At 39.4% G+C, this 17,412-nt stretch overlaps 1 protein-coding gene across 1 annotated transcript; it reads left to right on the forward strand.

The window, feature by feature from the left end:
* The first annotated feature begins 628 nt into the window (after positions 1–628).
* On the forward strand, positions 629–2,072 carry LOC106565952 (guanylin). The gene is made up of 3 exons (XM_014133644.2): positions 629–861; positions 1,199–1,397; positions 1,622–2,072. The coding sequence occupies exons 1-3, from the start codon at positions 784–786 to the stop codon at positions 1,678–1,680; spliced, it is 336 nt and encodes a 111-aa protein (XP_013989119.1). The 5' UTR covers positions 629–783; the 3' UTR covers positions 1,681–2,072.
* Positions 2,073–17,412: the final 15,340 nt, after the last annotated feature.

Raw genomic sequence — 17,412 nt, forward strand, 5'->3', positions numbered from 1 at the left:
GCAAATGCATTAAGAAGGAGAGAAATTGCACAAATTAACTTTTAACAAGGCACACCTGTTAATTGACATGCATTCCAGGTGACTACCTCATGAAGCTGGTTGAGAGAATGCCAAGAGTGTGGAAAGGTGTCATCAAGGCAAATGGTGGCTACTTTGAAGAATCTCAAATATATTTGTTTCACACTTTTTTTGTAACTGTATGATTCAATATGTGTTATTTCATAGTTTTGATGTCTTCACTATTATTCTACAATGTAGAAAATAGCAACAATAAATAAAAACCGTTGACTGAGTAGGTGTGCCCAAACATTTGACTGGTACTGTAAATATATATTTTTGATTATAATTTTTTTAAGGGGTAGATGAGCTTTAATTTTGCAGAACGATTGTGGATAGTTTACATAAAGATAGTTTGTGTGACAGTTAACAGGGATTCCTTGTTAACCAACGTGGTAAGTGGAGGTGTGTGACCGACTGTAGAAGACATACCATCAAGTGTGTCCATAAAAACACCAGACTGGGGATGAGGTCAGAGAGGATTTATGAATCGACCTTTATGACATTGTAAAATCCACCATCACTACTCATTAACCCGTGAGAAATACTTTTCTCCCATTTGCAGCTTGGCCAATCCTAGGCCTGCATGACTGAACTGAGTTGAGAGTCAACCCTTTAAAAGGAAGGAGGGAGATGAACGGAGAGCAGAAACTGAGGTGAGCAATCTTCCAAACACACCAACAACAGCAAGACTAAAGGCTCAAAGCAAACCTCTCAAAAGACAAGATGAAGACCATTCTCTCCATTGCTCTCATGGTCCTGGCTCTCTGTCTGGTGTCTGAAGCCCAAGCTGTCAAAGTACAGGTAAGGGCTCCTCTTAAAGCAAGGTTTACCTTACTATAATGTACTATAATATGATGACTATTGACTGCAGATATGTCAGAATGGTCAATGGTAATCTAATTAAATAATGTTTTGTTAACCCTCAGTATGTAGCTGTAACAGACACAATTCTGTGTAGCATTTTCTTTTTAGCAACAAGGCATATACTTGGTGCAAGCCAGCATTACAAGTCTATGGGCATCCTCCTCACATTCAGAATATGTAAAGCATCACAATGATTGGCTGGGACCCCAATATGACCCACAGATATGGTGCTTTGTCTAACTTGTGTCTATGTCCTCTCCTCTCTTCTCTGTAGGAGGGAGACTATTTTTTCTCACTGGATTCAGTGAAGAAGCTCCAAGAACTGACAGCAGAGGACAGCAATGTAAACAGGATGCAGAATCCTCGTCTCACCAGCACCAGCTTTGCTTCTGTCTGTGCTAACCCTTCCCTGCCACAGGAGTTCATGCCCCTTTGCATGAAGAGAGGGGCAAGCATGTCTCTCTCAAGACTAGGTAAGAAAAGACCACTCTATAGAATAATATCCACTACAGTCCAACTTGGTGGATCGGACCAGATTGTGATAAGACCGTAATAATTTGCTGTTGGAGTCATTGATCGGAATTGTGTAGAACATGTCTCTCTTATGTACATCTAGTTGGTCTCTGCAATATGCAGTTGTAGTTTGAGTGATTTTGGAACATGTTTTAACACTGTACCTTTCTCTTCTTTCTTCCAGCTGCTGTGCCTATGGACATCTGTGAGATCTGTGCCTTTGCTGCCTGCACAGGCTGTTAGTGAAAATATCAACCTGACGGCCATCAGAAGACAAGCCACTCACAATTCTCATTCTGCATATCGTGACAACAATTTCGATTTCATGTTTAAAATTGCCATCTTCAGATGGCCGAAAACATAATTGGCTCAAAATTTTAAAGACTGATTAATTGATGGAGGCTCATTTTCTAGAAACTGTTACTTCGGAGCATATTTAGCACTTATTTGACTGTTTTTCTTTTTATCAATTGACTTTTATTTTGGGGGTTTTGGTTTGTTACAGTTCTATCTTACAAGGCTTTGTACTTATTTAATGTTCTTTTTGTTTTCATTGACACAAGTCTTTGGAGTTTTGTATTCTTTTGTATGTTTATGAATGCCTCATGTTTAATAAAAAAGCATTGAAAAACACATATTGTTGTTTGAGTGAGTGGTCTACCAACTGTAACTGGCTGGCAAATCTTGAATAGAATATTTGATAAACTGACTGAAATTGGAACAACACAGAGAACAATACTTCACCCACAGTTGGATGAAACCTGAAATGTGTGTCTTTCCCCACATATTTATTGAGAGTGAACCTTGAATAGAGCATATATTTGATAAACTAGCGGACATTGGCACAACACACAGAATAATACTTCATCCACTTTTGGTTGAAACTTGGCATTTGTGTCTTTCCCCAACACGTCCATTGAGAGGACGATAGTACACCCCAAGGCTAACTCCTGCAGTGCACAACTTACATCCGACAGTCTATTGTCACGGTACTTTTGCTTCACTACCTAAAAATGTATTCATTGTTGGTGTGTAGCTACGTAGACAGTAGTAGATTTCACAACAGCAATAGAAGCCAGCAACCCTCTGGTTGCTAGTACATCTCCCACTGTTGCCAGTGCTGGGATTTTAATCAGTACCCCTCAGGATTCTGCTCCTTATATCTAACAGGGTTGGGAAGCTGTGGTCTTCTTGTCCCATCCCAAGCTAATACACCTGACTCAAAAAATCCAATAATCGCAATCTTCAATTTAGAATCCCATTAGTGTAATCAGGTGTGTCAGCTATGCATCCCTTTAAAACCTCTTAAGGATCCACCCGTTTTTAAAATGTTTCGCCATTAAATGACATACCCAAATCTAACTGCCTGTAACTCAGGGCCTGAAGCAAGGATATGCATATTATTGATACCATTTGAAAGGAAACACTTTGAAGTTTGGGAAATGTGAAAGGAATGTAGGAGAATATAACACAATAGATCTGGTAAAAGATAATACAAAGAAAAAATTGTTATTTTGTATTTTTATGTACCATCATCATTGATATTCAAAAGGCCATAATGTAGTATTCAAGCCCATGTGCAATTTATATTCTGGCCACTAGATGGCAGCAGTGTATGTGCAAAGGTTTAGACTGATCCAATGAACCATTGCATTTCTGTTCAAAATTGTGTATCAAGACTGCCCAAATGTGCCTAATTTGTTTATTACTAACTTTTCAGGTTCAAAACTGTTGCACTCTCAAACAATAGCATGGTATTCTTTCACTGTAATAGCTACTGTAAATTGGACAATGCAGTTAGATTAACAAGAATTTAAGCTTTCTGCCAATATCAGATATGTCTATGTCCTGGGAAATGTTCTTGTTACTTACAACCTCATGCTAATCGCATTAGACTACGTTAGCTCAACTGTCCTGTGGATGGGACACCGATCCCGAAGAAGTTTTAAGACCTGAGCTGCCCAGTGTCAACATCTGCTCTAGCTGGTGCTCCCAGTGCATGGCAATGCTAATTGTGTGTAGTTCAGTTATATTATTGGCATTAAAGAAAACATTGATATGTTTTACAAGCTCAGAGAAACAATCCCCAGCAACCTTCAGTGTTTAGGCCATTCTACCATTTCAATTTTCTAAGCGAGCGTGAAAGTAACAGAAAATGTAAAGTATGTATTCTGCCACAGTCTCTTTGTAATGTTCACTGACAAGTATAGAGACAAATGTTAGAAAACAAATGAATAGCCCTTGTTTCTCTGAGGGGTCAAAAGTAATTCATACCTATGAACTGAGGTCTCAATTCAGTCGAACCTATATTGCAGTTAGTTGTTTTTTCCATGGTCAAATACAATCACAGAAAGGTTTAGACACTCTAAAAACATATTGCTACCTCTATTACTATCAGGTAGACTTATCACAGGTAGATCCTTTCCTTTCCCAGCCATATAGTAGGGCAGTTAAGCTGATGAATCATTCACTTTTTGATAAAAGCACCAAATTTGGATGTAGATTTCTGTACCCTAAAAAGATTTAGATATGGAGCCACCCCAGATTTCAAAATTGCCCCCGACTGTAAAACTATTTTACAATTCAGAAGGACTGCTTTGAGGTGAAGGCCCTACATTTGTCACAAAGCTAGATTTATGGACCCTGAAAAGGTTTCATATATGGAGCCACCACAGATTTAGCACTTGGGGCCATGGCGGCCATCTAACAAAATGGTCATAGACAGTAGTACTATTTCACAGTTAAGAAGGACTTTTTCGAGACAAACACACCAAATTTGACACAAGGAAGATCTATGTAGAGCCTGAAATTATTTAGGTATGGAGACACCACAGATTTGGCCCCTAGGGGCTGTGGCAGCCATCTTACAAAATGGCCACTGTCTGTAATACAATGTTACCGTTCTGATGGCTTTTTTAAGATAAACACTCCAAATTTGGGACAGGAGTAGATTCATGCACCCTAAAAAGATTTAGACATGGAGCCACCACAGATTTGGCCCATGGAGCCATGGCAGCCATCTTACTAAATGGCCATGGATTGTACCACTATATTACAAGCCTTTAATCTATTAAAAGTCATGGCCTATACTTCTTTGAATTTTAAAAGTCATGGCCTATACTTCTTTGAATTTTAAAAGTCATGGCCTATACTTCTTTGAATTTTAAAAGTCATGGCCTATACTTCCTGGCATGGATCTCCTGAAAATCAAGAGGTTTATCAGTTACACACAGTATAACACAATGAGTACAGAGGGAATACACAGCAGCCATATAGGCCAACATGAACATTTCTGAGACTGCATGTAGCAGAGATGAGTTAGAACACTGTTGATGAGATAGCCCTGACTACGACTTAAAACCAGACGTTGGGTTCCAGAGCGGGAGACCAGGATTCACATCCTACCAGTTACATGAGCATTTAAACAAATGGCTACTAAATCTACTTTGCAATGCCCAAATCAGGAGCAAATACAGACCAACTACAGCTGTATCTGGAAAAAGATCCCAGACATTGAGTTGGAATAGTTCACAATTGCTGTGGTTAATTCTCTCAAGCTGTGCTTCAGTTAAACAAGAACTATGCCTGGCACAGAATCTTTTACTTTCAACCTGTTCATTAACAAAAGTATAACACATTCGTTGTTCTAATGTGGTTCACGAAAGTTCAATCAGTAAGGCTGGTCTGAATGCTTGCTTTAAGTTAATAAATAAAATAAAATTGTATTTGTCACATGCACCGACTACAACGGGTGTAGACTTTACTGTGAAATGCTTTCTTACGAGCCCTTTCCCAACAATGCAAAAGATTAGCAACAAAAAAAGGAAATCGTAACACAATAAAATAACAATAACATGGCTCAATACAAGGAGTACAAGGTAGTTGAGGTAATTTAGGTAATATGAACATGTAGATACAGTAGCATAATACAGTAATACATACAGTAAGCATAATATAATTCACATTGTTTCCTATTCTATGTGCATAGTGGAAATGTATATGGGTCTTTCTATAAATAAAGGGGCCAATGTGTGACATCAGGGTCAAATTTTCAAAATGGTTTGATATATATTTAAATATGATTTTCTTGCAGCTTCACATGTGTAGTTACAGGAATGCAAGTCTAGGTAGCTACAATGAGAACATAGCTCCACCTAGCAACAACAAAACATCTACATCTCATTCAAAATGTCACAAGAAACATGGACACCACGTTTCTTTGTCATGCCTAGTTGCCAGGTCTTTTGTGCTTAAGTCAACTCCTCCATCATGTATTGCCATGTTAAACATTCCTGAAGAATGAAAAAAATAAACAATAGCATTTCTATATGATTAATAGTTGATATAATTGTAACGAACACTAGGGGAGAGAGAGCTGGTTTCAAGTGCAGGGCGCAGCAGGTGTTTATTATTGGGGTGGCAGGTAGCTTAGTGGTTAGAGCATTGGACTAACAACTGAAAGGTTGCAAGATCAAATCATTAGTGAGGCAGGCAAAAGCTATCATACATGGGAGGAGTAAATCATGGGAAAACCAGTGCTCTGAAAAATGTATATCACAGTACCTCACAGTGATGGGGTGCAAAGAACTGAACTAGTGTGTGATAATGACATACAGGTGATTAGGATCTGGAGAATGAGCAGGAGATCTAGGTGTTTGAGAGTGTGAGCTGTGTTCAGGGGATTTATGTGTGTGAGTTGGAAGCAGATGTTATAATACAATGTGTTCTTTCAACAAAATCATTGATAATAATGAAATCATTATAATCAGTAAACCTTTCAAGCATTGTGTGTTTGTGTGTGTCTGAAACCCCTCTTATCCAATGGGTTTTGAGAAGGAGGTGAGGAGAGAAATTGTGACAAATCAAGGAAATGCATTTGAGATTCTCCCAAGGACAGAGGAAGCAAGTATTTGACACGTATTAAAACCCCCATCCAGTCATTGTAATGTTACTGTATGTCTAATAAATCACAGTGTGTGTTTATTTAATGAAAATAACACCAAAATATATTTTGATTGTTTATTTCCCTGGGCCTCCTTTGGCCCTTGAAATGCTCTGTCTGATCGTGTGGGTGTTAGGAAACAAATTTGAAGATATTTATATAGACAGCCTTGATTGGCTGATAGGATGGTCTAGAGCCCACCCCCTTATCCAGATGAACAATCATTGGTCTATTATAATCAGATCACATTATGACATCATGACATGAGCCAATGTTCCATCCCACCTGAACAGGTTGTAATTCATTATGTTGCCATCCAGAGTCACATTTATTTATTTTCCAAGCTATAGCACACAATATTTTACATACAGCAGGTTTTTATTAACCTCTATGGGCTAGGTGGGACGCTTGCGTCCCACCTACGTAACAGCCACTGGCAGCCTGTGGCGCGATTTTCAAAACCTTAAAAATCCTATTACTTCAATTTCTCAAACATATGACTATTTTACAGCTATTTAAAGACAAGACTCTCGTTAATCTAACCACACTGTCCGATTTCAAAAAGGCTTTACAACGAAAGCAAAACATTAGATTATGTCAGCAGAGTACCAAGCCAGAAATAATCAGACACCCATTTTTCAAGCCAGCATATAATGTCACCAAAACCCAGAAGACAGCTAAATGCAGCACTCACCTTTGATGATCTTCATCAGATGACAACCCTAGGACATTATGTTATACAATACATGCATGTTTTGTTCAATCAAGTTCATATTTATATCAAAAACCAGCTTTTTACATTAGCATGTGACGTTCAGAACTAGCATACCCCCCGCAAACTTCCGGGGAATTCGCTAACATTTTACTAAATTACTCACGATAAACGTTCACAAAAAGCATAACAATTATTTTAAGAATTATAGATACAGACCTCCTCTATGCACTCGATATGTCCGATTTTAAAATAGCTTTTTGGTGAAAGCACATTTTGCAATATTCTAAGTACATAGCCCAGGCATCACGGGCTCGCTATTTAGACACCCGGCAAGTTTAGCACTCACCATAATCATATTTACTATTATAAAAGTTTCATTACCTTTTGTTGTCTTCGTCAGAATGCACACCCAGGACTGCTACTTCAATAACAAATGTTGGTTTGGTCCAAAATAATCCATCGTTATATCCGAATAGCGGCGTTTTGTTCGTGCGTTCCAGACACTATCCGAAATAGTAAAGAAGTGTCGCGCGCATGGCGCAATTCGTGACAATAAAATTCTAAATATTCCATTACCGTACTTCGAAGCATGTCAACCGCTGTTTAAAATCAATTTTTACGCCATTTTTCTCGTAGAAAAGAGATAATATTCCGACAGGGAATCTCCTTTTCAGCAAACAGAGGAAAAAATCCCAAAGGCAGGGGCGGTCGGGTCACGCGCATAAGCCCAGTGTCCCTTGATCGGCCACTTGAGAAAGGCGATAATGTGTTTCAGCCTGGGGCTGGAATGACGACATTCTGTTTTTTCCCGGGCTCTGAGCGCCTATGGACGACGTGGGAAGTGTCACGTTAGAGCAGAGATCCTTAGTAAATGATAGAGATGGAAAAGAAGTTCAAGAAATGGTCAGACAGGCCACTTCCTGTAAAGGAATCTCTCAGGTTTTGACCTGCCATTTGAGTTCTGTTATACTCACAGACACCATTCAAACAGTTTTAGAAAATTTAGGGTGTTTCCTATCCATATGTAATAAGTATATGCATATTCTAGTTACTGGGTAGGAGTGGTAACCAGATTAAATCGGGTATGTTTTTTATCCAGCCGTGTCAATACTGCCCCCTAGCCCTAACAGTTTTATTAAAGGACCAAAGAGTTTGGTCTGCTTTGTGTTTCCCTTTTTGTGATACTGATATTGTCGTGGCCCTTTCTGCTTTCTGTGTGTGTGGAAATATCATAAGAAAACGTGAAAATCTAGTTTTTAACTGCCCTGCTCCTTTAACATTTTTAGACAGTGCCAGACTGACAACACCTATCTCTAGTCTAGCAGTAGATACTGTTGTTTTGGCTGTATGGCATCATTGAATAAGATTACCAATGGTTAGCTAGGTAGCTAGGATATACAGTATATCAGTCAGATAATCTTTTAAGGGAAAGTGAAATACCTAGTCAGTTGTACAACTGAATGCCTTCAACTGAAATGTTTCTTCCGCATTTAACCCAACCCCTCTGAATCAGAGAGGTGCAGTAACAGCAGTTAATTAATACGTCAATACACACTAAATCTTATGCAGAAATTGAGAATACTTACTTTATCTTGGTATAGGCAGCTATCTACGGTATAGGCAGCTATCTATTAAATCGATTAATAAATAGATAATAGAATAATAGATTCATAGAATGGAGTTAGAAGGGTGCACTCCTACTTTGAAAGGACAGGACGTGTTGGCTGTGCACTTAACCAATAACAGGCATTCCACATTTAACCCCACCGACGTGTGAATATCTAAATATTACGTTTTTCTTTTTGGTTTTACATGCAAAAACAAATGTTCACATTCCCGATTGCTACATTTTTACTCGGAAAACAAACGATCAAAACGTACTCGAACAGTAATCTTACCTCAGGAATCTTGACATAGTTCGATGCCAAATAAAGTAAAATGTTACAGGTCGCGTATACATATTTTGCAGATGTTATCGCAGTTGAAGCTAAATGCTTAACAACGCAAAACACGGAAATCCCCCAAAATAAAAATAAAGGAATTAGGAAATATAGAAATATTAGAATGAGCAATGTTAGAGTCCGGGATATAAATATATATGTATATGATGGTGTGTATAGACATTATAGACATTGTATGAATAGAAAAGATGTGTACAGCAGTAGTTACAGTGCATACGAAAACTATTCAGACCCCTTGGCTTTTCAACATTTTCTTGTTACAGCCTTATTTTAAATTTGATTACATTGATGAGGAATCTACACACAATACCCAATAATGACAAAGCAAAAACTTTATATTTTTTCAATTTTGACAAATTAAAAAAAAAAAATAATAATAAATATTGAAATATCACATTTACATAAGTATTCAGACCCTTTACTCAGTACTTTTTTGAAGCACCTTTGGCAGAATTTACAGCATTGAGTCTTCTTGGGTATGATGCTACAAGCTTGGAACACCTGTATTTGTGGAGTTTCTCCCATTCTTCTCTGCAGATCTTCTCAAACTCTGTCAGGTTGGATGGGGAGCATCGCTGCACAGCTATTTTCAGATCTCTCCAGGGATGTTCGACCAGGTTCAAGTCTAGGCTCTGGCTGGGCCACTCAAGGACATTCAGAGACTTGTCCCGAAGCTACTCCTGCGTTGTCTTGGCTACTTAGGGTTGTTGTCCTGTTGAAGGTAAACCTTCACCCCCAGTCTGAGGTCCTGGAGCATGTTTTCATCAAGGATCTCTCTGTACTTTGCTCCATTCATCTATCCCTCGATCCTGACTAGTCTCCCAGTTCCTGCCGCTGAAAAACATCCCCAAAGCATGATGCTGCCACCACCATGATGCTGCCACCACCATGCTTCACCATATGGATGGTGCCAGGTTTCCTCCTGACATGATGCTTGACATTCAGGCCAAAGAGTTCAATCTTGGTTTCATCAAAGCAGAGAATTTAGTTTTTTATGGTCTGAGAATCTTTAGGTGCCTACAAGCGGCAAACTACAAGCGGGCTGTCATGTGCCTTTTACTGAGGAGTGGCTTCTGTTTGGCCACTCTACCATAAAAGCCTGATTGATGGAGTGCTGCAGAGATGGTTGTCCTTCTGGAAGGTTCTCCCATCTCCACAGAGGAACTCTGGAGTGACCATTGGGTTCTTTGTCACCTCCCTGACCAAGGACCTTCTCCCCTGATTGATCAGTTTGGCCGGGCGGCCAGCTATAGGAAAACTCTTGTCGGTTCCAAACTTATTTAATTTAATAATAATGGAGGCCACTATGTTCTTGGGTACCTTCAATGCTGCAGAAATGTTTTGGTACCCTTCCCCAGATCTGTGCCTCGACACAATCCTGTTTCACAGCTCAACGGACAATTCCTTTGACCTCATGGCTTGGTTTTTGCTCTGACATGCACTGTCAACTGTGGGACCTTACATAGACAGGTGTGTGCCTTTCCAAATCATGTCCAATCAATTGAATTTACCACAGGTGGTAAATTCAATCAAGTTGTAGCAACATCTAAAGGATGATCAATGGAACAGGATGCACCTGAGCTCAATTTCGAGTCTCGTAGCAAAGGATCAGAATACTTATGTAAATAACGTATTTCTGTTTTTTAATACTTTTCTAAACATTTCTAAAAACCTGTTTTTGCTTTGTTATTGTGGGGTATTGTGTGTAGATTGATGAGGAAAATGTTTTATTTTTTATTTTATAATTTTTTTATTTCAGAATAAGCCAAAATGTGGAAAAAGTCAAGGGGTTTGAATACTTTCCAAATGCACTGTAGATTGGATGAGCCTTGACAAGAATACAGTATATACATATGTAGTCGGTAAAACAGTATCTAAACATTGATTAAAGTGACCATTGTTCAATGACTGTGTACATAGGGCAGCAGTCTCTGAGGTACAGGGCTGAGTACCGGGTGGTAGTAACAGTGATTAAAGTTCAGGGCAGGGTACTGGGCGTATGCCGGCTAGTGGTGAATATGTAACAGTCGGATGGCCTGGAGATAGAAGCTGTTTTCAGTTTCTCGGTCCCAACTTTGATGCACCTGTACTGTCTCCACCTTCTAAATGGTAGAGGGTGAATAGGCTGTGGTTTGGTTGGCTGAGATCCTGGATGATCTTCTTCACCTTCCTGTGACACTGGGTGATGTAGATGTCCTGAAGGGCAAGCAGTATGCTCCCAGTGGTGCGTTGGGCTGACCGTACCACCCACTGCTGAGACCTGTGGAGCCCTGATTGTGCAGTTGCCGTACCAGGCAGTGATACATTCCGAGGATGCTCTCAATGGTGCATCTGTAGACGTTAGTGAGGGTCTTAGGGGCCAAGCTGAATTTCTTCAGCCTCCTGAGGTTGAAGAGGTTCTCTTGCACCTTCTTCACCACACTGTCTGTGTGGACGGTCCATTTCAGGTTGTCAGTGATGTGCACGCCGAGGAACTTGATGCTTTTCACTGAGCACACACCCTTGTGGGGCCTCCGTGTTGAGGATCAGCATAGCGGAAGTGTTGTTGCCTATCTTCTCCTCATGGGGTCAACCCATCAGGAAGTCCAGGACCCGGTTGCACAGCCACGCATAGGTCTACCTGCCATCACATCATCTGGCTTCGAGGATCTTCCCTCTGAGACGAGGCCATTCCCCAAGCTATTTAATGTCATATTGCATTCTGTCTCTGTTTTTCATTCAGTTAAGCCTGTACTAGATTGAACTTGCAGTTGAATATAATGTTCTGTTATTAGAACAAATTAGAGGCTATGCCACAGTTTAGTATGTTATGGACCTTTGGTGGTGACTGTTGATCTAAAGTAACATTAGGTAAAGGTTGACTTACTGCCCCCTATGGCACCTCCAAAATCATTCTTCAAGATAATTATTATTGGGTCAGTGGAGTCAAACACAAGACAGAATATCAAAAGAGATGAGCACAGCATCAAAAGCCTTGGAATCAAGCAGCTAACTTACTTTTGGCTGCTAAGTAAAAGGATTGTGTGGCTTTGGACCTGACCTGATACCCTGTATTCAAGTGTCTTGTGTTTGACTCCACTGACCCAGTAATAATTATGTACAATGTACATCAACCAATGCTGTACTTCAACCAATAGCAGGCATGTTACAAAAATGGTGGGAGATGTACACAACAGTGTCTAAACTATAACATACATACAGTAGAACATCTATCCTAATTGGGGTCAAAGGCATTTTGTAAGATTGCTGCCACGGGCCCCAGGGGCCAGATCTGTGAAGACTAAATATTTTCAGGGTACATACATTTATCTCTCTACCAAATTTGTTGCATTTCTATAAAATAAAGCCTTCAGAACTGTAACATTATATTACCCACAGAGCCCATTTTGTAAGAGGAATGCCACAGGCCCAAGGAGCCAACAGTGTGGTGGCTCCATATCTAAGTCTTTTCAGGATCTATTAGTCTAGCTCTGTGCCAAATTAGGAGCCTTTAGTCCTTGTGAGCTGAAAAATATTGGAACTGCTAGGCGATCATTTTCAAAGATGGCTGCCACTGCCCCCAGGGGCCAAATCTGTGATGGCTCCATATCGAAATATTTCCAGGAAAATAAATCAAATTTTGTGCGACATTTGGTGCATTTATTTAAAAAAAGGACTGTAACATTGTAATTTTGACAGTGGCCATTTTTATGATGCCTGCCATGCCCCCCAGAGACCAAATCTGTGGTGGCTCCATATCTACATCTTTTCAGGGTTCATCACTTTATCTCAGTGACTAATTTGATGCCTTTACCTCAAAGCAGTCCTACTGAATTGTAAAATAGTGTTACCATCGCAGGCCATTTTGACAAACGTCTACCTGCCAAATCTGGGGTGGCTCCATATCTAAATCTTCTCAGGGTACATAAATCTTTTATCACAAATTGACGGATTGAGACAAATTTGTCAGCATAACTACCCCACTAATAGGAAGTATGTGCACGTCATGTGTAGATTGTAAAAAGACCCAGCATACGCATTGATGTAACAGGTTTGATTGAATTCCAGTCTCAAACAGGTGGAGCATGTCGTTGATTGCGAACTGAACAAATATTTGGGCAGACCTATCCAAACAATTTGACAAGATCAGTAAAATACAACCATCCGCTATACATTTGACAGAGAGCCTTTTTCTTTGTTATCTGGGTTTAATGATAAATGACTGTGGTTGAGACAGGAGAAATTAGATTTATAGGATGTTTAATTGGCATTAAGGATGTCAATATGGAACAACATGTCAACAATAAAAGCATACAAACAACATAGTGATGGGATCCTGAGGCGTAAACCTTCTTTGTTTTGTTATCAGACAGGTACCCCGGGTAGAGGGGCCCCAGCCCCTTATTAATAGGTGACTTAATAATCTGGCCAGCGGTGGGTTTATAAAGGGCAGAGCAGAGCAGAGAGGCACACCTCAATTCAAGGAGTAGTCTACTCTCTGCATTTTAAGGCTCTCTTAGACATCCGGGCTAAGCTGAAAATGAAACCACTGAGTGTTTGTGTTGATCTCCTGTATCCTGTGGAGGTTCACTGAGTGTGGAGAATAGGGTGAGTAGCAATCTTCTTTATGTCCAGTTCATGTGGCTCAGTTGGTAGAGCATGGTGTTTGCAACGCCAGGGTTGTGGGTTTGATTCCCGCGGGGGACCAGTGTGATGAAATGTATGCATTCACTACTGTAAGTTTATAAGAGTGTCTGCTAAATGACTAAAATGTAAAGGAAAAAAAAATGTCATGGTCAGAAATGTTTGGCTAGTGCTGTGACTCTTTGACATGGGAGGAGAACATTCTTCAGAGGGTTTTAGGGTATGGTTTGATCATTTAACATATACTCTTACCCAGAGTGACTAGGGTTAAGTGCCTTGCTCAAAGGCACATCAACATATGTGTAATCTAGTCAGCTTGGGGATTTGAACCAGCAACCTTTCAGTTACTGACCCAACACTCGTAACCGCTAGGCTACCTACAATATCTGTAAGTGTCTAGATCTACTTGGAGTTCAGAGATACTGGTTCACACTTGTGAAGATAAGTTAGTGGAACAAGAGAAATACATCACTTTCAACAACACACTGATATTTGGACAGAGTTCAAAGGTGCACTTTGACTAAGAGCATAATTTCATGATGTGTGTGTGGGGCCATTGTCAAGTTAGAGGAGAGCATCAACATATGACACAATTCTCTATTTCTTTCAAAACAATGTAAGCAGGCAAGTCAATCAAGAACCAATTCTAATTTACAATGACAGCCAGACAATGACTGACTGTCCCTTAATTGTATAGAGCATTAAAAAGCGATCTACTTTTTGTTTGGTTTTAATTATCATATAGCAATTCATTCTGGGCTTACTCATTCTTATTTGGAATGTAGCTATCATCCATGCACCGTTACACTTGTTTTGAACTAATTTACAAAGATATTAACCAGCTTATCTGTATTATAATCTTTTAAGAAGCATGCTGTGAGAATCACCTCTATAAACCTGTCACCTTACCCGCAAAACACCAGTCTCTGTCAACAGTGAGGAGTCGACTCTGGGATGCTGGCCTTCTAGACAGAGTTGCAAAGAAAAAGCCATATCTCAGACTGGCCAATAAAAAGACAAGATTAAGATGGGCAAAAGAACACAGACACTGGACAGAGGAACTGCCTTGAAAGCCAGCATCCCGGACTGGCTTTGACTGGTGTTTTGACTGGTGTTTTGTGGGTACTATTTAATGAAGCTGCCAGTTGAGGACTTGTGAGGCGTCTGTTTCTCAAACTAGACACTCTAATGTACTTGTCCTCTTGCTCATTTGTGCACCGGGGCCTCCCACTCCTCTTTCTATTCTGGTTAGGGCCAGTTTGTGCTGTTCTGTGAAGGGAGTAGTACACAGCGTTGTACGAGATCTTCAGTTTCTTGGCAATTTCTCACATGGATTACCTTCATTTCTCTAAACAAGAATAGACTGATGAGTTTCAGAAGAAAGTTCTTTGTTTCTGGCCATTTTGAGCCTGTAATCGAACCCACAAATGCTGATGCTCCAGATACTCAACTAGTCTAAAGAAGGCCAGTTTTATTGCTTCTTTCATCAGAATAACAGTTTTCCGCTGTGCTAACATAATTACAAAAGGGTTATCTAATGATCAATTAGCCTTTTAAAATGATCAACTTGGATTAGCTAACACAATGTGCCATTGGAACACAGGAGTGCTGGTTCCTGATAATGGGCCTCTGTACGCCTATGTAGATATTCCATTAAAAATCTGCAGTTTCCAGTAGTCATTTACAACATTAACAATGTCTACACTGTATTTCTGATCAATTTGATGTTATTTTAATGGACAAAAAAAATTGCTTTTCTTTCAAAAACAAGGACATTTCTAACTGACCCCAAACTTTTGAACGGTAGTCTACTTAAGTATCAAAATTAAAAGTATAAATCATTTCAGATTCCTTATTAAGCAAACCAGACCGCGCCATTTTCCTATAATTTTTTATTTACGGATAGCCAGGGGCACGTTCCAACACTCAAACATAATTTACAAACTAAGCATATGTTTAGTGAGTCCGCCAGAACAGAGGCAATAGGGATGACCAGAGATTGTTTTTGATACAGTAAGTGTGTGAATTTAACCATTTTCCTGTTCTGCTAAGCATTCGTAATGTAACGAGTACTTTTGGAATTCAGGGAAAATGTATGGAGTAGAAAGTACATAATTGTCTTTAGGAATATGGTGAAGTAAAAGTTGTCAAAAAATATAAATAGTTAAGTGAAGTTCAGATACCCCAAAAAACTACTTAAGTAATACTTTCAAGTATTTTTACTTAAGTACTTTACACCACTGCATTTAAGATATCCTACTACTGCCACTAGGCGACATGATTAATATGTGTGGCTCTCGACTTATTCTACTCACAAGAGCCCAATGGAAGCTGACCAAATAGCATTTGAGTGCAATAAAGTGTGCGAGACAAAGAGCACATGCTTCTCTATTGCTCTGCGAACCCGAGGGTGATTCATTCCTCCCTTTGTCAATATTAGCATTGTATCTGACACTCTGACAGTCAGAGGCATATATTATATTAATGGTATATTGGTACAGTAACTGGGCCGATCGTTCAACAAAATGAGTGCCTTTTGCGTCACATTCATTTTTTTATTAGAAATTGTGCTCTAATATTGAATTTTAAAAGCCTGTTATATTAAATGAAGTGCCCTTTAATATAGACCACATGGAGAATTCAATAAATCAATACATTTTAAAGATGAATAAAGACTTGCATAAGTGCAGGGCAGCAGGTAGCCTAGCAGTTAGAGTGTTGGGCCAGTAATTAAAAGGTTGCTGGTTTGAATAGCCGAGCCGACAAGGTGAAAAATCTGTTTATGTGCCGTTGAGCAATGCACTTCATCCTAATTTTCTCCAGTTGCTCTGTACTACTATGGCTCACCCTGTAAAACAACATATTTCTCTGGTGTATGTGACAATAAAACATTGTTTGTTTTTTAAGCATTTGACATGTCCCTCCGTGCAAGCTATGTGGCTTGTAGGAAAATTGTACCCTTACTTAATCCCAACATTTCTTCAAGTTTTCACCATCATTGTAAAGGGCTAGTTATTTTGTTACTTTGACAAAGTCATTTCTGAAGATTATTATTTATTTCATGTGATTCGTTTATGTCTGTCCCTCATTTTAAGATCAACCCTGTTACGTGAACTGAGCTCTTGTTTTAATATAGTTCAACTATTTTCTTTTAAAATATAGATCTTTGAAGAAACATTGAACATCTAATAGTCAAATCATAATGCAAAGTGGTTCTAAACTTTTTGGCAATATTCTGTTTTTTTGTGGAGTGCGGGTCGAGCATAAAACTGAGCGGGTCGAGCATAACACGTCAACCCTGTTACCCATAGATAGACAGGCTACAAGTGTTTTAGCAATTCAAATTTTTTTTTAAGCTTGCATTCAATTGCCTTCCATGTCGCGCAAAACAAGCTTCCATTCCCCCTGTCACATGGGATTTATGGCTGATTCAAGATGAAATCGTCAACCCTGTTATGATCAACCCTGTTACGGTCAACCCTGTTACTTTATTTGTCACTTAATAGGCACTTACTACAGTCATTTTATTTAACCTTATGAGATGATGTTGAACATGTGCTCTTTATGACAGAATGTTAAAATTAAGTGAAATCAAACGTTTTTTTTTACCAAGTTACACTTCTCAAAGGGCACCGAAACCTTGTGTGTTTGCTGTCTTTCTCCAGCGGATGCCATCACGTCTCCAGATCTTTGTGAGATCTGTGCCCACTCCACCTGCTTTGGGAGTCTACCGT

This window comes from Salmo salar, chromosome ssa12, assembly GCF_905237065.1.
Source record: "Salmo salar chromosome ssa12, Ssal_v3.1, whole genome shotgun sequence".
Lineage (NCBI taxonomy): Eukaryota > Metazoa > Chordata > Actinopteri > Salmoniformes > Salmonidae > Salmo > Salmo salar.